We start from the raw sequence: 20,448 nt of genomic DNA, 5'->3' as shown, positions 1-20,448 counted from the left end.
CTGATGCATCCATCAGAGTGTGAAAGAAAGTATTTAAGCATAGAACAATGTGCTTGGTTGAATGAGGCATGTTGTATAAAATGCTTTGTGTGCACAGAGTATCAAAGAGAGCTATATAAGAACCAGTCCATTTACCACTGGGTAATTCATATAGTTTTCTTTTCCAGCGGCTGGAGGACAACATCACCATGTTTGTGAAGAACGAGCTGAAGAAGATCCAGAAACTTCTGAGTCCAGATCACCCAGAAACTTTAAAGAGCCAGATGGAGGATGAGGAGATGTTTGAAGGTGAGGATGAAGATGAAAGAAAGAGCTGCAGAGAAGCATTTCTGAAGATCACACTCCACTTCTTGAGGAGACTTAAGCAGCATGAGATGGCTGACCATCTGCAGAGCAGTAAGAGAATTTCTCTAAAGACTGAATATTGATCTTTCCTAATAGCTCAAGAAATGGACCAATAGACATTCATCCTTTCAGGGTACTGAAAGGCTATGATATTTATTATATAATATTTGTTTCTGAATTTCTTACCTTCAGAAATATTTGCTCCACTCTGTAAACGAGAACTTAAAGCCCAACTGAAGAAGAAGTTCCAGTGTGTGTTTGAGGGCATCGCTAAAGCAGGAAGCCCAACCCTCCTGAATCAGATCTACACAGAGCTCTACATCACAGAGGGAGGGACTGCAGAGGTCAATGAGGAACATGAGGTCAGACAGATTGAAACAGCATCCAGGAAACCAGACAGACCAGAAACAACAATCAGACAAGAAGACATCTTTAAAGCCTCACCTGGAAGAGACGAACCAATCAGAACAGTGCTGACAAAGGGAGTGGCTGGCATTGGGAAAACAGTCTTAACACAGAAATACAGCCTGGACTGGGCTGAAGACAAAGCCAACCAGGACATCCAGTTCATATTTCCATTCACTTTCAGAGAGCTGAATGTGCTGAAAGAGGAAAAGTTCAGCTTGGTGGAACTTGTTCATCACTTCTTTAATCAAACTAACGAATCAGGAATCTGCAGGCTTGAAGACTTCCAGGTTGTGTTCATACTTGATGGTCTGGATGAGTGTCGACTTAATTTGGACTTCAACAAAACTAAAATCCTGACTGAAACAAGAAAGTCCACCTCATTGGATGAGCTGCTGACAAACCTCATCAGAGGGAACCTGCTCCCTTCTGCTCGCCTTTGGATAACAACACGACCTGCAGCAGCCAATCAGATCCCTCCTCAGTGTGTCGACATGGTGACAGAGGTCAGAGGGTTCACTGACCCACAGAAGGAGGAGTACTTCAGGAAGAGATTCAGAGATGAGGAGCAGGCCAGCAGGATCATCTCCCACATCAAGAAAGCTCGAAGCCTCCACATCATGTGTCACATCCCAGTCTTCTGCTGGATCACTGCTACAGTTCTGGAGGATGTGCTGGAAACCAGAGAGGGAGCAGAGCTGCCCAACACCCTGACTGAGATGTACATCCACTTCCTGGTGGTTCAGGCCAAAGTGAAGATGATCAAATATGATGGAGGAGCTGAGACAGATCCACACTGGAGTCCAGAGAGCAGGAAGATGATTGAGTCACTGGGAAAACTGGCTTTTGATCAGCTGCAGAAAGGAAACCTGATCTTCTATGAACCAGACCTGACAGAGTGTGGCATCGATATCAGAGCAGCCTCAGTGTACTCAGGAGTGTTCACACAGATCTTTAAAGAGGAGAAACAACTGTACCAGGACAAGGTGTTCTGCTTTGTTCATCTCAGTGTTCAGGAGTTTCTGGCTGCTCTTCATGTCCACCTGACCTTCATCAACTCTGGGCTCAATCTGCTGGAAGAGCAAGAAACAACTTGGAAGGTGTTTCAAACAAGAAAATCTTCAAAGAAATACTTCTACCAGTGTGCTGTGGACAAGGCCTTACAGAGCCCCAATGGACACCTGGACTTGTTCCTTCGTTTTCTCTTGGGTCTGAAGACTAATCAAACTCGTTTGCAAGGCCTCATGACACAAACAGGAAGTAGCTCAAAGAGCAATCAAGAAGCAGTTCAGTACATCAAGGAGAAGCTCAGTGAGAATCTGTCTGCAGAGAAAAGCATCAATCTGTTTCACTGTCTGAATGAACTGAATGATCGTTCTCTAGTGGAGGAGATCCAACAGTCCCTGAGTTCAGGACGTCTCTCCACAGATAAACTGTCTCCTGCTCAGTGGTCAGCTCTGGTCTTCATCTTACTGTCATCAGAAAAAGATCTGGACGTGTTTGACCTGAATAAATACTCTGCTTCAGAGGAGGCTCTTCTGAGGCTGCTGCCAGTGGTCAAAGTCTCTAAAAAAGCTCTGTAAGTTATAAAGTTTTTATTATTTAATTTGGTTGGTATGTTATGGAAAACACACTGCCATGAACCTCTGTTTTGTTTTTGTCAAAATCACTGTAATATAATCACTGTACCTTTATATACATGTGACTTGTATTAATGCTGCTGCCCTCTTGTGGCTAAAGTGTAATTATGTTATTGTTATTAGGGAGGATTTGAGAGTAACATGCCAAGTGAGTCAGCACCTTCGCTTTAGCTTAAAATATCCAAATTCTTATGTCATCAGTTATAGTTGCATGTATTCATTATCATAACTTAACCTTTAATATTGATGTCTTAAATTTATTTTGAGTAAACTAATGTTAAGGTTCAAATATTGGGGAAGGAGAGTACAAACAACCATGGTCCAGAACTTGGTCAAACGATTTTAATGAAATACACGCGTGGGAAGACCAGCTCCGTTCGCAGACCGGGCTGATCTCCGACTTAATCAAAGCATAAACAGATATTTTATACCATCAGGGCTTGAATTTAATGACGCCCCCTCATACGTCACAAACAGAATATATGCATACGTCAAATCAAAACCACAATGACTTTTAACACAGTTTAAAAGAACATTATCTCCTATCTTCATGGCAGGTACTTCCTGTCACTGCCGGATGCTCGCTTATCATCTTGACACATCAGCAGCAGTTCTGCGACAAACTGCTCTTTTGCAACCCCGAGCAAAACATGATTAAACTTCCACCTATAAATGATTCTCTTTAACTAAGTGTGTGTCTCGTCCTTAAAGGCTCCTCAAAATAACCTGCACTTAGACTCTGCTTTCGGTTTCAGTTCTGCAAAAGGCACACTCTTCAAACCTGCAACTTCCTGTCAGCCTGCAACTTAGTCTTTCTGAAAGACACACACTGTTTAAACATCTGAATGCAATATCAATTCTGTAGATTATATTATTAATGCAATGGTAATGATGATGATTATTAACAATAGCAGCAAAATATCTCTCCAATCTCAATACTCCCTCTCTCGACCTCTGGAACACCAGAGGTCACAATACATTGTGTTGGGTCACTCCTCGGCCCACTCAGCTGCTTCCATGTCCATCCATGGCATCATGGACATCGGGGTCACCACTCCCGCTCTGACCCTCTCTAGCCGTCCTCTGGCTCAGCAAATCAGACAACCTCATGTCATCTAAGTGGTCCAGTAATAAACACCAGCTCCCCCTCGAGAACACTCCATGCGTAAGATTAGGTTTTTTCTGCATCCCTCTCTTGTGGTCCATCATGCCTCGGGCCTCCAGGATCCTCACCCCCCTGTGGTCGCCGAGATCTTGTGTAAAGCAAACCAAACACCTTTTCCTGCACCTCCCTAACTTATCATCTTTGGGACTCTTTAATCAAAAGCCTGATCCTAATTATCTTCTTGACTTATTGACTTGTATTTATATATATTCTTCAACGTTACTCATCATTTTAAAACTCTTAAAACGCTGCTTTCACGTCCCTGCATGCGTTTCCTGTCGCTTGCCTTATCTAATCATCAACATCCTGTACACAGAACTCTCGCTGCTGCAAGGCCTCCACTCTGACCTAGAATCTCCTTTCACAAGAAAATCATTATAAGCGCCTATTCTACTAAAAGATCCCAAAAAAAACAACCACTTTAATCAATTAAGTTTAAACATATAAGCAATTACTCCTGCATACATTTTATCACAGCTAAACGCTGCCTTGAAACAACTCCTGTGTGTTAACACTAACTTCATTTTAAAACTCACATTTCCTATGTTATAGCCTGTTTTTGGTATAGCCTTTTTATTTCATCTTGCTCCTTTGATGTAACAATACCTTCTCATTCTAGTTTATCAGACTTAACCAAAATATATGCTTTCCTTCCTTTGGTCCTTCTCTAAAGCAAGAAACTCCTATTCAGTTCCTCTTTTCTGTCACTTGTTACAGGGCCAGCTCAAGTTCAGTTAAACGCTAAATTAATTTGAGGCCTTTTGCCTGGAATCAATACTGTCATGTGTGTTTATGGACTCTATATGTCTGTAAGCGTGTGCAATCCTTCAATAACTCATATCATCCTCACAGTAGATTGGCTAATCATAGCGCTAGCCAAAGGCTCGTGACCCACAAGAGACGAATTGAGCCACAACTCCCTTAAAGGCACAAAATGCAATATGTATAAAAAGTCATTTCTATGTATAAGCTCTCCCCTTTATCCTAAAAATAAATCTATGTAATATCTGTATGTGTGTCTTCTATTCATTAATGTAATTGTCAGTTATTTTCTCTCTTTATTTTACCTTCTTTTTGTTTACCTCTTTGTTTGTGACGTGGACATCCCTAAACCATCCTGAGTTCCGGCTTCAATTTCAACCCAATTGTACCCTCTATTCTCGCAGTCGAACTCGTCTGGGCTTCACCTTCCCACTGGCCCCTGTGCCCTTCTCTTAGTGTCCTTTGTTGTCTTGTGATCCCCAGCAAACACAGTCTGTTTCTTCTCTGTTTCTTCTCCGTTGCTCTTTTCAGTATTTTCCTTTTAGATTAAATCCCAGCCTGGCAAAATATCCCATTCAGTGTCTTTAAACAGTTATGTCACACTGTTCTTACCAGCCTGCAGTTCACCGTGCATTTTCCATCACGTGCTTTTCTTCCATGCTGCTGCTGGTATCGTCAGTGTAGTTTCAGTTGCACTGTCTTTTGCCTGCTGTTAATTCTTGAAGTCCACGATGTTCTGTCGGTCTTCATCAGGAGATTAACTGTCCTATGAGCTTCTTCTCAGGATCGGGACAAGTGGGAGGTCAAGCTGTAAAATTTTAAGCCAAAATCTGGCCTGTTTTCCTCCCAATTCTGTTAATCAATGGTTTTGTACTCAAGATTCTAGGTTGAAAGAAGTCCACCTGTATTGACACACTAAAGCATACAATTAATATCCTTTTCATTTCTTTTCTTAAAACCTCCATTTGCTTCATCTGCCTGGAGTTTAACTCGTATGTTTCTCTCTCTGTGTGCTCACTTGTCACAGTCAGTTCCTTTTATGGGCATGCAAAGTTCCTGTCACACACACCATTTCCTGTCAACCTTGCAGCTGCTCAGAACCATATTTTCTGTTTCTATCTCTCCTGTTTTGTTTTTTTTACAGGCTAATAAAACTCTTGTTTTACTAAGTCTTGATCTAAAACAATTCACCCTTATTTCACGCACACACTTCTAAATATACTAAATTCTTTGCGTTTGTCAGATCGTCTCACACACACACCGCCTTTTCTCTCACACTTCCACTTCTGCACTCACTCTACTATCAACTTTCATAGTGTTATTATTATTTATTATTTTGTACAAATCACACCCAATCACTCAAAACCTGCTACTCACAGCATTCACACACTTAAACTGTGACAAGAGTTGAGGAATATACTCACAACACGCTTTCCTAAGAGTATTTCAGACATGCCTTTCATAATCAGAAAGAGCAAGTCAAAGAAAACAATTGAAACCTCTATTAATTCTCACAGCACACACATAGAATAGAAAAAATAAAACACACCAGCATTTATTGCTGATGAGAGGTTACTCCTAAAAGTAATATGTTAGTCTTAAATATATACAGTGCACTCACTATATTTATATATCAAAACTCAGTCAATTACTATACATCCACTACGGCAACTCAAAACTTTATTTATAGCCCTCTAATGAACATAAATGTCGTCTTAAACACACACTCAACAATGTTTGCAGCAGTATTTGTAAAACCAACTGTGGTTTAAACAGTTCACTGCTGACTAATTTGCATTTTCACACTCACACACACACAGTCTAAAAATAGCTCCAGCACTGCCTCAGACTCCTTTCACACAGAGATCTCTTATTTTATATTACAAAGACGTCTTATATTTACAACCACTGTCACATCTGTCAGCTTTAGCGCCTAAACAATTTCGACAAATTTAAGTTAACGGTCCAACCGATAAAGTCCAACTTTTTTGTGATCAATTAACCAGTATCTGTCCAACAGTTTCTGGCCTCATCTCTAAAATCCCTAACTCAATTTAAAAGCGTCAACCAACCCAAACTTTGCCTGAAGCTCTATTTTTGGCATTTCACAGCCAAGGCTTACCCCGAAGTTTTAAGTTAAAGTTACACGCCCGAAGTCCAACTTCTGCTGGCCAAAAAAGCGCAGACTACCGTTCCAAACGGTAAGGAGACTCTAACTCCTAGTTATTCTGGAGTGCCCCAAGCTCCACAGTGACCAACTGACTATCCCTCTTCGAGGACAATGCCTAAGCGTCCTTGGCATTGGCAAGCGTTACCTCTGAGCACTGTGCTTCCTATCAGTCCAACTGACGTTCTTGAATAATTTATAATACTTTGGAACAACAGTAAAACAGCCAAAAAAGTGTAAGACTGAAGCAGGTCCAACCTTATAACCAATACGGGCTCCACCCCAAACAATAACCAAATTCCCTAATATACTAAAATCACTCAGCAGTCCAACTGCTTTCCACCGTCCAACCGTATTAAATCCTTTAGCGGTCCAACCGTATTAAATCCTTTAGCGGTCCAACCGTATTAAATCCTTTAGCGGTCCAACCGCATTCAATCATTTTTAGCAGTCCAACTGCATTAAATCCTCAGTACTGTCATGAGATTGTCATCAAAATCAAAGCAGACATTCCCCAGTAATTTCAGTGAGTAGACTTTAATTTGTAATGTCCAATTTGGCACACTTTGGAAATAATTCAACAGGTAGTGCCTTACCTTTGGATAAGCGGCTTAGAACAACAATGAGAAAAAGAGAGCTGATTATTAGCTCATCAAAACACAAAACAAAATCACAATGAATTATCGGTTAATTTCATTTAAAATAATTCATTAAGTATTTATGTACAATTCAAATTAGTTAATTACATATTTTGTTGGTTTGTTTTCTATTTTAATTATTTTACTGACACATTTAATGAATTATTTAATGATGTATTTATTTAATTCACGTTGCTACTCCTGGCCCTGCATCGCTGTTCATAAATACATTTTATTTGTCAGCTTCACCCATCAAAGTCAGGGGGCGGGGTTAATGCTGATCAAGTCAACACCATTGCTTTGGTCTGGTGGGCGTTCTTTTAGTGGGCTTTTCTCAATACTAAGTAGGCCTACACACCAGGGTTTGGACATGTGTGGACCCAAACTATACTTTTACCCTTTTTTGTGTGTCACCAAATACACTTTAATATTTTCTAGACAAGAATGTAGTGGCGTAATCTTTAACCTCTTTTGGCTCCAAACAGAAGTGACAGACTTGAGCAGGGTTCATTTAAAGGCTGACAGAAGTGGAGTGGTGACGGGGAGATGTTTGACAGGACAGTGTTTCAGCCTCCACAGGTTCATGTTGTGCTCCATCAGTCAGTGAAGATGAAGTCAGTGCTGATGAGGCTGTAGAGTGTGTGAGGGATGTGAATGAGGATGATGAAGATCTGATGATAGCAGATAAAAACAGGCTGCAGAGACTTTGAGCCATACAGGGCACACAGTGTGTGTACAGAACAGCTGAAATCATTATGGAGGCCTCACTGGGATATGGAAGCATCACAGTACAGCTTCAGTGAAGCATTAAAGTCTCTGATATGAGATGAGAAATGAAGCAGCCAGAGCTTTTTCATGAGTGGAAACCCACTGTGACTGTGAGCTGCTGCTACAGCCTCCAGATTAGCCAGCAGCTCATCCTGCTCAACATGGACCTGTGGTCAGAGTGTGTGCTGGATAATCCGGCCCAGGATGAGGCCAAACTGACATGGGATGAAATGTCTGTCACATAATTGAGCTTAGTGTAGTTTCATTTCTGCACAATTTAAAAACAACCAAAACTTTGTTCTGTCTTTTCTATGTTATACTGTAGACTTTCTTTGATACTGTGTCCAAAAGGAGCAGCTTTTACTTTGAAGGGGAGCCGTCCCTGTTTCCTCTTCAGGTTGGATGATGGAAGCAAATTAGTAGCTGTGTCCCAAAACGTCGGCTGCATCCTCCAGAGGCTGCATTTGAAGGCCGATTACGTCACAGCCAGGCGATGAAGGCTGTCCGTATTTGTCGACTCCTTCAAATGTGCCTGACAAATGCGTCCTTCATTTCCCCGATTTTGAAGGATTCGTCGGGTGTGTCCTTCGTGGCCCACCATATCCCAGAATTCATAGCGCGGCCCAGCCAAATTTCAGCTGCCAACAATGGCGGCAGCTACTAAGTTTTCAAATTACTCTTATTAATCTTTCTGGGTCACAAAATAAACTTTTAACATATTTTCAGGTGAGAAAGTAGCTGTGTAAACTTCAAATATCTGCTTGGTTTATCAAGACATCACATATTTGCAAAAGTGTGCCGACGTTTTCGGAGACGTCTGTTACCCACCCGCTCGCTAGCAAGCCGGGGGGTTCAATGGTCACTCCAGCCGGCGAGAGCAGCGGACGCCCGGCTTCATCGTTTTCAGACCCCGCTCTTTCACTACTCAGGTTAAACATGATATATAAGTCACTCGGATAACTTAAAAATGTAATTGTTTGCCTTTTTTCTGTGTTTTATTTGTTCCGGAGTAAATCGGTTTGGCTGAGATCAAAGTTCCTCCGGGATTTTCACACAGCTGAATAAACGTTAAACAGGAAACTGATTAAACAGAAGTGTGAGACGGTCGAGAATTTACGCCAGTGTCCTGTTATATTTTAGATAGCAAGGAGCAGACAGCCGAGGTTATTAAACTCCACCGACACAGCGGTGACGCAAATCTGAAGGCTCGACCGTCCCATTTCACAGCCTCGCACTTCCAGCCTTTTCGATCTTTGAAGGACCCGGCCCACGTAGACCGCGAATACCGGGTCCTCTGAAGGATGCAGCCGACGTTTTGGGACACAGCTAGTGTGTGATGTTCTTTCAGTGTTGCACTTTGTAGACGGTCCCTGAGCACTGGTCTCACAGCCAGCTGCACATAGAGACCAGTGTTGTTAGTCCAGGTCAGAAGATGACTTGTTGGAATGAAAATGAGCTTGTAGTTTGTCTGCTTTAATAATGTGACTGGAAAAAGGTGTTGGACTTCAAATATGTCCATTTCTTTCACACTTCACCTTTAAAAGTGAAGCCTTGTGGTTCCTGGAAGGAAAAACACGACTTTTTCAAGTCTTTGTCCTGTTTTTATGAGAAATGTACGACTTTAATGTGAAACATTCAGAGTTTTTTCTCTTGTTGTGTTTGTTTGAAGCTGCTTCCTGTTGGCTTCAGCTGTTTGGAGTTTCCATTTTCTAAACTTCTACATTCTGAACCTTCTTCAGCTCTGAACAGATGATGAAACACTGAATGATTTCAAGCTCACACTTTGTCTAATAAACTTACATCTTTCATTCTTTATACAGATTGAAGGACTGTGGTTTGTCAGAGATCAGCTGTGATTATCTGGCAGCAGCACTGAAGTCCAACCCCTCCCATCTGAGACAGCTGGACCTGAGATACAACGACAACCTGCAGGATTCAGGAGTGAAGCATCTGTGTGGTTTCCTGGAGAGTCCAGGATGTGGACTTGAAACTCTGAGGTCAGTCAGCATGTTTTAGTTGTGCTGAGATGAATATGATGTGAAAGTTGTGCTGACACTAAACTGCAGACATCAGGCTGATATTATACTGATCCACACTGAGGATCTTCATGGTAAAGTCTGTTTTCTTCTTCTCTGGTTTAGTCCATTGACTGCAGCAGAACAATGTTCACATTTCAAACAGTGAGACTCAACGTATGGCCCGCGGCCCACACGCGGCCTGCCCACCTTTCCTGATTCAGAGAGAGGGGACCCTGATTAACTGTGTAGTGTTCTTCCTCACAGTTCTAAGTATCAGACACAACAATGAATAATCCACAGCTGACTGTCTTTAGCAGGTCAAAGGTCACGGCACACAGCAGGCAGTGGGAAATATTATAACTCTGATCATTTATCAGCACATATCCATATGTATAAAAACAAAGCTGACACTGTGAGACTTGATCAGAGGTGTGATCATCACAGCAGAGGCCTTTGTGTCAAAGTCACTGAGGATCAAACAGAAACACATGAAGCAGATTTTCCTGTTCTGGCTTTTTATAGCAGATAACCTTCAAAATATTCTGCAGTCCATCAAAAACTGAAGCAAACCATGAATCAACATGTGAACATGAGCTGATGCTGCTGAAGTGAAGCAAAGTTACAGAGGTTTGATTACAGACACAGCTGAGAGTTTGTAATCTGTCATCATTTTAAAAGGTTTACATTTCTTCAGTATATCCACATTTGCAGCTGCTACCTCAACCTCCACTTGTCCAACACAACTGCTCTCCACTGCCTCCATGACATTGTGATTTTGCTGTTGGTCTTCTGTCAGATCTTCATCAATCACTTCTGCCCGGGGCACACCTTCAGACTCTGCAGCTGCATAACGAAAGCCTGTAAGATAAAATTAGACATAAGGTAAATGTACACCAATATTCCAATGACAGGTGTGTGATTCATCTGGAAGTTATGTGCGGATTAGTGCACAGTGATAGCAATTTAGTATGTTTTTAGAGGGGGGGGGGGGGGGGGTTGTTTACCTCCGATGGGTGCTCTTTTTCTCTTCCGTTGCGTACGCCTTGAGTGCCGGTCCGAGTCTGATACAGGTATGTCGTCATGCCCCATGTGCAGTGTTGGTGCCCAGTCTGGATTTGTTACATCCATTTCATATGCTGGTTTGCCTGCAATAATGCCAAATCATAAGCTACTCAGTCGACATGACGTGGTTCTGCAGCATCACACATTAGCATGTTTTATCTCATTATCTATGACCGCAGCACGTTGAAAATAACACTAAAAGCCTTTCAAGAGTGATATGAATTAATTTAGAACTCACCGGAAAGAAAATGCCGTGAGCAAACCAACAAAAAGCTGGGGATTGCAGAGAACTCGATATCCGCTCGTCTCACCGCTGCAATCCAAGCCTGACGTCTTTGTTTAGTAATATCGGATACATGGGATCCCTCACGTTGCCTCCAGGATGGAAAACGATGAAAAGAGAGCCCGTTATCCAGCTTCTTGCCTTCACGATCGTGTGATCTAACGTTGCAACCGACAACACAACACGTACGATCCATAGCTGAAATGGTATCCTTTGGCTGGCCTACTGTCATGGCGGAAGGGGGCATGGCCCATCTCCCGTGACATCACGCTCCAAAGCCCTATAGGTGGGAAAATGTACCATGTCGACCAATCAAAAATGATATGGAAACATGACATTTGGTTGTTTAGCAAAAGGGGGAAGTTTTAGGAGTGACCGGCAAGAGAGAGCGAGTGAGCGAAAGAGAGAGAGAGTTTTGATACGTGAGAGATTTGTGACGTTTACCGTGTTTGGTCTCAAGTTAGTTTGTTGTCTTGTGTATTTAGTGTGTAGCTGTTGTTTTGTTTTGTGTGTCAGTTCTACTAGTGATCGTCACAGTTGCTGCCTTAAAGCCAACAAAGGCAGATTGCAGTGTAAACGCTGAGTGACACACCTGCTGTCAGACCTGCAGGTTTATCCCTGTGCTGTTCTCATATGTGTTAGAGTGACACAAACTATTGTTTGACACCTGATTGTTCTGTAAATAGTTTGAAATGATTATATGAAAAACGTCTGAGCCTTGGCTGCATTTTTTGGTAAATAGTACCATATAACTTTGTTGTTTGCAAAACGTGTGCGTATTTTTAAAAGTGTACAATCTCTATTTGCATTTCAAGTTATGAAGATGATTCGTTAAACATGTGTGTGGTTTTTACAGTCAAAATATCACTTTCTACTTGTATTTTAAATTTTGTCTGAATTTAGATAAATTGTGCTGATACAGTTGGTCAAAATGAGAAAATAACAGATTGGCAAGATAAACTGTTTTTAAAGGTAAAATATAGAGGCCACATCAAAAGTAGTCAAGAAGGGTTAAAGGCTAAAAGCAAAGTTGTCACCAAGTACTGTTTATATTTGTGTGTATTGCTGCAGCTTTTTTGAGTATTAATTTGGTGCCTTTGTGTGAAATAATGGTATTGTGAGTGATCCATATAGTCACAAAGAATAGCCACTTGTTTCTGTGCTACCAAAGTTCCCCGGCTTTCATTCAAAATGTGTTTATCGTCAGCACCTGCACATTAAACTACTTAAACATTATAAATGTCTTCAAGCTCACACTGAGGCCTGTGGGGTACTATCAGCCACTGAGACAGTACACACATTTATATGTGTTTGTATATGAATATTTCATACTTTAAGACTGCCTGTTTATTTAAGGGAGATGAACAAAATACATTGGAATTGTACAAAATAATATCATGGATGATAAATTAAATAGATTTTAAGTAGATGCTTGTGCATTCTTAAAGTCTTATATGTTGAACTGAACTATGTGATCTGTTCAAAGCCTTAATCTTAATTTGAAGTGAAATGTGCATTTTGAGTTTATACACTATGTATATAAGGCGACCGTTTCCTTTTGCAGTATTTTTGTGTGGTGTACTTTTCTATGTCTTAACAAAAGGGGAACAAAGGTGTTTAAGTTCACCTAGGATGATGTGTTTTAATTTTCACATGGTCTTGCTTGAATTTGACCCTGACAAAGGCGTATGAACTCTGTCAGCTGTTTGGAGTTTCCATTTTCTAAACTTCTACATTCTGAACCTTCTTCAGCTCTGAACAGATGATGAAACACTGAATGATTTCAAGCTCACACTTTGTCTAATAAACTTACATCTTTCATTCTTTATACAGATTGATGAGCTGTGGTTTGTCAGAGATCAGCTGTGATTATCTGGCAGCAGCACTGAAGTCCAACCCCTCCCATCTGAGACAGCTGCACCTGAGCTACAACAACAAGCTGCAGGATTCAGGAGTGAAGCATCTGTGTGGTTTCCTGGAGAGTCCAGGATGTGGACTTGAAACTCTGAGGTCAGTCAGCATGTTTTAGTTGTGCTGAGATGAATATGATGTGAAAGTTGTGCTGACACTAAACTGCAGACATCAGGCTGATATTATACTGATCCACACTGAGGATCTTCATGGTAAAGTCTGTTTTCTTCTTCTCTGGTTTAGTCCATTGACTGCAGCAGAACAATGTTCACATTTCAAACCTTCAAAGAAGAAGAAAAATCCTCCACTGGATAATTCACTGTGAAACTCTCAAACTCTTCATTCCACCTTAAAGTCTGTCTGACACTGAAATCCAAAGCAAAATGTGCGTTTTCTTTACAGACAGCAGTCCAACACAAACATACACACATCATCCAAAACACAGTCCAACATCCAAATCTCCTCCACTGCCAGCATGAATGATGGGAAAGAGAAGGAGGAACACTCTGACATTCAGGGTTAGAATGAGTTTCATGAAGCAGACTGTGAAGATCAAAGCTGCATTAGAAAGCTTACATGAATGAATGAGTGGACAGAAGTGGACAGAGATCATCTGAAGCACTTCAAAGGCTTTAAATCAGCACATTTCTCTTTATTCTTTATCAACTCTGTTAGTTTCTCTCAGTTTTCTGTGGAATGAAGCTAACAGCAGGCTAATAAGATGCTGACCAATAGGTTTCTATTAAAGGTTGTAATTTGTATATGAAAAAGTGCTTTGGCTCAGCAGGGATCAGCTTACAGGTAGAATACAGCTGCTGGATGGGATTAGCATGTCATAGCTATCTACCAAACTGCTAACTGGGGGATTTCAGGCCATCTATGGATCATTTTTGCTAACTGTTTATTCAGCTTAGGCTCACAGGGCTGCAGCCTGTGCCCTAGCTGTCATAGGGCAAGAGGCGTGGTCCACCTGCACAGGTGAGCAGTCCATCACAGGGCCAACAGAGAGAGACAGAGAAGCACTCTCTCACATCCACACCTACAGCCAATTTAGAAGCACCAATGAACCTAAGCAGCATTTCATTGGACTGTGGGAGAACATCCAACCTCCACAGAAAGGCCAACAAGCTTCAACCTACAACCTTCTTGCTTTAAGGCACTAGTGCGAACCACTTTTCCCCATTTCAGCCCAAATCCTGCATCTTCCTGTTTCTGACTCCAGGCCAGCTCCACTAACACTTTCTCATCAGACACTGCCACCTAGTGGAGGAAGTCTTAGTTCCATTTGAAGCTTCAGATTACAGTTAGTTCCTTTACAAAGAGGTGGAGGTGGTGGGGCCACAGCACCATCATCACTGAGTGCCATAGGACACTTAACCTTTGTTTCCATATGCTGGGAACTTCCTGTTGTTCCAAGGAGGACTGGAAAATGTGTGAAAATCTCCCAGTCAGTTCCTCACAGCACACTTCAATCATTTCCCTCCCACAGCATCAGGACCAGGGCTTTTTCTCTCTTTGGTCCCACTAAGAGATTTCCACACAAACACCTCATCAGTGGGACTCTCAGAGCTACCAGCCCTTTGCTACAATCACAAAGCTCTTCATTGAAATCAATGATATCAAAGCTGGAATCAAATGAGTCCAAGTCTTCTGCTGATTCAGCATCATATTCATCTTTTCTCCTTGTTCTGCATCCCCACCATGGACTTCATTCCTTTCCAAGCCAGCCTTGAGTGTCCTTTATTCAGCTCATCCTCTGCTTTACTTTTACACCTGATTTTAGCTGCTTTATCTCTCTTTCAACAAGTTTCTGTGCCTCAATCTTTTTCTTCTCTCCCTCATAACAAGACAGCTTCTTCTGCCTGAGAACATGTTGGAGTGATTTACAAATCCAGGGCTGCTTATTGGGGAAAATACTTCCTGTTTCCAAAGTAATCCCCATTTTTCCCAGAAAGAAATGTAAGTAGAAATCGATGATCTAAGTGAGAACACGAGCCTTTAAAAAGTCCCAGTGGGTGCAGTCAAAGCAGTCCCTCAGTCCCAGTATAGAGTCTTTGGTCCAGACTGGAACAACTGTGTGCCCAGTTTGAGCTCTCTTCAGTCCTGTGACCTGACAGACCCAGAGGGGCCATCACATCACATTTAGAAGCTCCCCTAATGGAGCCACAACACATGTCCAACACTTAGTCTGTCTTGTTGGACCAACTGGAAGAAATGATTCAAGGACTTAGTCACAGAACAGAGATTCAAATCTCCAAAATCCAACTGGCTGCATCAGGACATATAGTCTGAAACTCTGCACAGTTTCCTGTTTGAAGCTGCTTCCTGTTGGCTTCAGCTGTTTGGAGTTTCCATTTTCTAAACTTCTACATTCTGAACCTTCTTCAGCTCTGAACAGATGATGAAACACTGAATGATTTCAAGCACTTTGTCTAATAAACTTACATCTTTCATTCTTTATACAGATTGTGGAGCTGTGGTTTGTCAAAGATCAGCTGTGATTATCTGGCAGCAGCACTGAAGTCCAACCCCTCCCATCTGAGAGAGCTGAACCTGTGGGAAAACAACCTGAAGGATCCAGATGTGAAGCAGCTGTCTGATCTTCAGCAGAGTCCAGACTACAGACTGGAGACTCTGGAGTAAGTAGAGTGATGGAGTGAGTGGGTGGTGCTGTCAGCAGTATTGTACTAAACACAGTCAGTATGAAACAAAGATCCAGTGTTTCCTGTAAAGCTGCAGCTTCTCAGTGAAGCTGTGAGAGGAGAATGGTGACAGGCTTCAGGATTGGACACAAACACTTCCTGTTTCTGACCTTTATGGTCACCATAGTAACAGCTGACACGCTCTGATCAAACACTGTCAACAGCCAATCAGCTCTCTGAACAAAGCAGCACGCAGACCAATGACTGCATTCATTTCCAAGTTTAAAGCAGTGAAGAACACAGTCTGTAGGTGAGGAAGAATTTAGTGAGAGCAGATGTTTGGATGGAATTCCTCCAGTTAACAGCTGGAACCGTCCATCTGGATTGTTGGGCTTGTTGTTGGGGTTCCTACAGAGCTCAGAGTGGACACACCAAGGTTCTTCTAATGAATGAAAGTCCAAACTCAAACTAGGAGGGAAAAACATTTTCATCAACTTCAATAAAAATCCAAAGATTAGAAAAAGTGAAGCAACAATGAGTCCTAGTACAGTCCCAGCACTGAAGTCCCTGCTGCTCTTTATACTGGATGTGCTGCATCACTGACTGACAGCTGATGAAGAGTCTCTGGAAACACTCGTTTATCTCCTCTGCTCTTCCTTCTTCTCTCTGCAGGTGGAGCTGGTGATGGTAAACAGGACGGTGTGTGTGCTGAGAGAGGAGGAGCTGTGTCCTGATGATCCAGAGAGGTTGAAGCAGCAGCAGCTTGTGTGTAGAGACGCTCTGACTGGGCCATGTTACTGGGAGGTGGAGAGGAGAGCTTCATCCAGCAGTGACTGACAGAGGAATGAGAAGAAGTGCAGATGACTGTCAGTGCTGCAGAGTGAACTGCTCTGAGAACAGCTCCACTGTCAGACACAATGTAGAGTCCAGCATCATCCCTGTGTGTCCCTCTGGATCTGACAGAGGATCATCAGTGTATCTGGACTGCTCTGCTGCTGCTCTGTCCTTCTACAGTCTCTGCACAGTCTCTGTCTGACTCTGGCTTCAGACCCTCCTGGATCAAACTCACCTGGAAAGACTTTCAAACATCACTCAATAGATTTGAATACAGAATATATTTGATATATACTGTAGATGTACTGTAGAGTTGCAGTTTGTCACTTGTAAATACAGTCTGTGAGCAGCTGTGAGCTGAAAGATCTTTCTAGAAACACGAAATGTTTTCACTCTTCTGTTGCTTTTTCATATATTTCCACAACATTAATATTGATCCCACCTGTCTCACCTGTTTCATGCTTTTATACATAATAACAGGACACGTGTGATCTGAGCGCTGCTGTGGTTGCTGTGCTGCACGTCTTCATTTAGATAACAGAGACATCTAGTGGTTCAGAGGGAGAACTGCAGGAGGTGGAGCTGTGTTTTAGCATGGAAAACTTTTTATCTTTTAGGCGCAGATACAAATATGACAAGTATCAGTGTGAGATACAAAAGGTCACATCAGTCAGCAGAGGGAACAGTGATCACACAGCAATGTAAGAATAGAAACATAACAGTGAATCTGGACATGTATACAGAGGGAAGCAAACAAACAGGATGTAACACTACATTAAAGCCACAAATGTGAAGAAAACAAAGCCAAAGGAAAATATATTTGATCTCAGGAATCCAAATCAGATGCTTTAGAGCAGGGGTCGGCAACCCTGGGCACGCGTGTCACAGCTGGCAAGCGAAGGGTTAACTGATGGCACGACCATAGCTGGACTGGCCATCGGGCATACCGATGATGATTTTTCGTTTTTCTGGGCTGATGATGTTTTTTTATGATTTCTTTTTTTTTTGTAACGGTATAAACGATGGAAGGTGGTGGATTGGCCGGATGCTGGTCGATGTGTAGAAATAAGTCAGTTGTTTGGTGGTGGCTATGGCGGAGCTTCCACAGAGGCAGCAGGTGGATGAGGGAAAGGGGAGGCAGGAGGAGCAGAGACCCGAGGCGGCCGCCGGTCCGAGTGTTGGCCCCCTTGAACTTTCCCACATTTTGTCACATTACAGCACAAACATGAATCAGTTTTATTGGAATTCCACGTGAAAGACCAACACAAAGTGGAACGGAAATCATACATGATTCCAAACATTTTTTACAAATAAATAACTGCAAAGTGGGGTGTGCGTAATTATTCTGTCATGGAAAAACACACTGCCATCAACTGTTTTGTTTTTGTCAAAATCACTGTAATATAATCACTGTACCTTTATATACATGTGACTTATATTAATGCTGCTGCCCTCTTGTGGCTAAAGTGTAATTATGTTCTTGTTATTAGGGAAACATTTGAGAGTAACATGACAAATGAGTCAGCACTTTGGCTTCAGCTTAAGAAATCCTCATTTTTATGTCATCAGTTATAGTTGCATGTATTCATTATCATAAGTTAACCTTTAATATTGATGTCTTAAATTGATTTTACTTAAACTAGCAATAATTTTATGGTTGCATTAAATAAATGCATCACTAATGAATGAACTATTTCAGTAATTAATTTAAAAAATCTACATAATCAATTAAAGATATATATTAATAATGAATTATCCATTAATTTCATTTAAAATTTTTCAATATTTGTTTATATACAATTCAAATTAGTTAATTACATATTTAATCAATTATTGGTTTGTTTTCTATTTTGATTATTTTACTGACACATTTAATGAATTATTTAATGATGTATTTATTTAATTCACGTTGCTACTCCTGGCCCTGCATCGCTGTTCATAAATACATTTTATTTGTCAGCTTCACCCATCAAAGTCAGGGGGCGGGGTTAATGCTGATCAAGTCAAAACCATTGCTTTGGTCTGGTGGGCGTTCTTTTAGTGGGCTTTTCTGTCACGGCCTGCGTGGCAGACTATGATGAGGGGAAGGAGGACCCAAATGCCAACACGTTCTCACTCCTGTATGGAGGACCACAAGAGCCACGCGCATCGAAATAAAGAATTCTGTGCTTAAGTAATGAATTATAGAATAAATTCTGCATTTGTAAATTCATTTTTGAATTCCCATTTAATAAACTGATTTTTGAAATGCTTTTAAAAACTGCATTTCAAAATCCTTTTTCCAATTGCACTTTAATAAACTGCATAAATTGCATGAATGAAGGGATCCTGCAGCGAAACGGAGAGCCCAACCTCTGACTTAGTGCCTGTTTACTCAGTCTGACCACCTGTGAAGTTAACGCGCTAACGTGGCTAACGCTAGCATCACCACACGTAGCCCCGTTATTTTAAGGTCATCTTAGCTCATGAAAGTTTAACGTCGCAGCTGTACGAGCTAGCTACGTGTTTTGTAAGCTGCTGTGCTCTTCACAAATAAAGCTGGAAGCAGCTCAGACTATTAGAACCAGCACTGAGGCCTGTTACATTTATGTTAGAGCAACAGCTGCAGCCTTTAAACTAGCGATTAAAATGCTGACAGTAATCAGAATCAAAAACGGTTTTATTGCCAAATGTTGAGCAGGTTTACAACATTAGGAAATTGCTGCGGTGCTTCAGTGCAAACATACTGTCATATAACACTTAAATAAAAATAAAAATAAGGATTAAAAGTGCTAAGTAGATAGATATATACATGAGTGCAGGTGGTGATCAGGGCCAAACATGGAATGATGCAGTGAACACAGCGTAGGGTCACGTGGTAGTGGTGGGAACAGTCATACGGTTATTGTTCATGTGTCCAACAGCAGAGGGGAAGAAACTGTTCTTATGGCGAGAGGTTCTGGTGCGAATGGACCGGAGCCTCCTGCCTGAGGGGAGCAGGTCAAACAGACTGTGTCCAGGGTGAGAAGGGTCAGCTGTGACTGAGCTGCACGCCCCAGTGTCCTGGAGGCGTACAGGTCCTGCAGAGATGGGAGTCTGCAGCCAATCACCTTCTCAGCAGAGCGCACAACATGCTGCAGTCTCTGTTTGTCCCTGATAGTGGCTCCAGCGTACCACACGGTGATGGAGGAGGTGAGGATGGACTCGATGATTGCGGTGTAGAATTGCATCATCGATCATATAATCCATTGTTTCAAATTAGACCTAAAACTCCCCCTTTTGACACATCTTCATGTGTCAAACAAAACCACAACTAGAAAATTAAAAGAAAAAGGTTCATCAGATCATTTCTCAGAAAACCTCAGCGATTCTCCTCTCGAGTATATTTGCTCCGGGCCTGCAAACCTGTGTTTAAATAATAAAATCAGTTTAATTATCATGTTCGATCTTTTCAGCTCCTGGCTCCACCCCTGCATCCCCAGAACGACCTAGAAACAAAACCTGTATATTAGCATCAACTTCACATTTAAACTCAGTTCCCCCCCTGTCCTTCCCTCACTGTGATCCACTCTGTGCTATAAGAAACTAAACTTAAAACACAACAGTTATCAGTCATGTGCTTCATACAAAATGTGCGTATGTTTTAGTTTCACGTTGATCCTCTGAGTGTCATGGTACTTCTTTTAATTTGACTTTATCAAATCGAACCAAAATAGGTTTGCTGTCTTTACTTTGCTCGTTTCCCTCCAGCACCACCTCGTATCACCTGCCCTTTCCCTTGGACCAGTGTTTGTTGTTCCATAACTGGATTTGGAATGTGACAAGTCCA

The 20,448-nt window shown here is 41.8% G+C and overlaps 3 protein-coding genes across 3 annotated transcripts in view; all 3 read left to right on the top strand.

The window, feature by feature from the left end:
* LOC146577615 (NACHT, LRR and PYD domains-containing protein 12-like) overlaps positions 1–20,448 on the top strand; it is a 199,808-nt gene that overhangs the window by 101,711 nt on the left and 77,649 nt on the right. The window lies entirely within an intron of this gene.
* LOC146577620 (protein NLRC3-like) lies at positions 189–9,906 on the top strand. Its single transcript, XM_085268294.1, has 3 exons — positions 189–396; positions 538–2,329; positions 9,711–9,906. Exons 1-3 carry the CDS (start codon positions 189–191, stop codon positions 9,904–9,906), a joined length of 2,196 nt encoding a protein of 731 aa, XP_085124420.1.
* On the top strand, positions 10,654–17,969 carry LOC146577619 (ribonuclease inhibitor-like). Its single transcript, XM_085268418.1, has 4 exons — positions 10,654–10,768; positions 13,087–13,263; positions 15,630–15,803; positions 16,479–17,969. Exons 2-4 carry the CDS (start codon positions 13,091–13,093, stop codon positions 16,489–16,491), a joined length of 360 nt encoding a protein of 119 aa, XP_085124544.1. The 5' UTR covers positions 10,654–10,768; positions 13,087–13,090; the 3' UTR covers positions 16,492–17,969.

The sequence above is a fragment of the Mchenga conophoros genome, linkage group LG3 (genome assembly GCF_057382185.1).
Source record: "Mchenga conophoros isolate Kocher_MC1m ecotype Shallow Benthic linkage group LG3, M_conophoros_male_GT1.1, whole genome shotgun sequence".
Taxonomy (NCBI): Eukaryota; Metazoa; Chordata; class Actinopteri; order Cichliformes; family Cichlidae; genus Mchenga; species Mchenga conophoros.
This window is presented reverse-complemented; position numbering and strand designations above follow the sequence as displayed.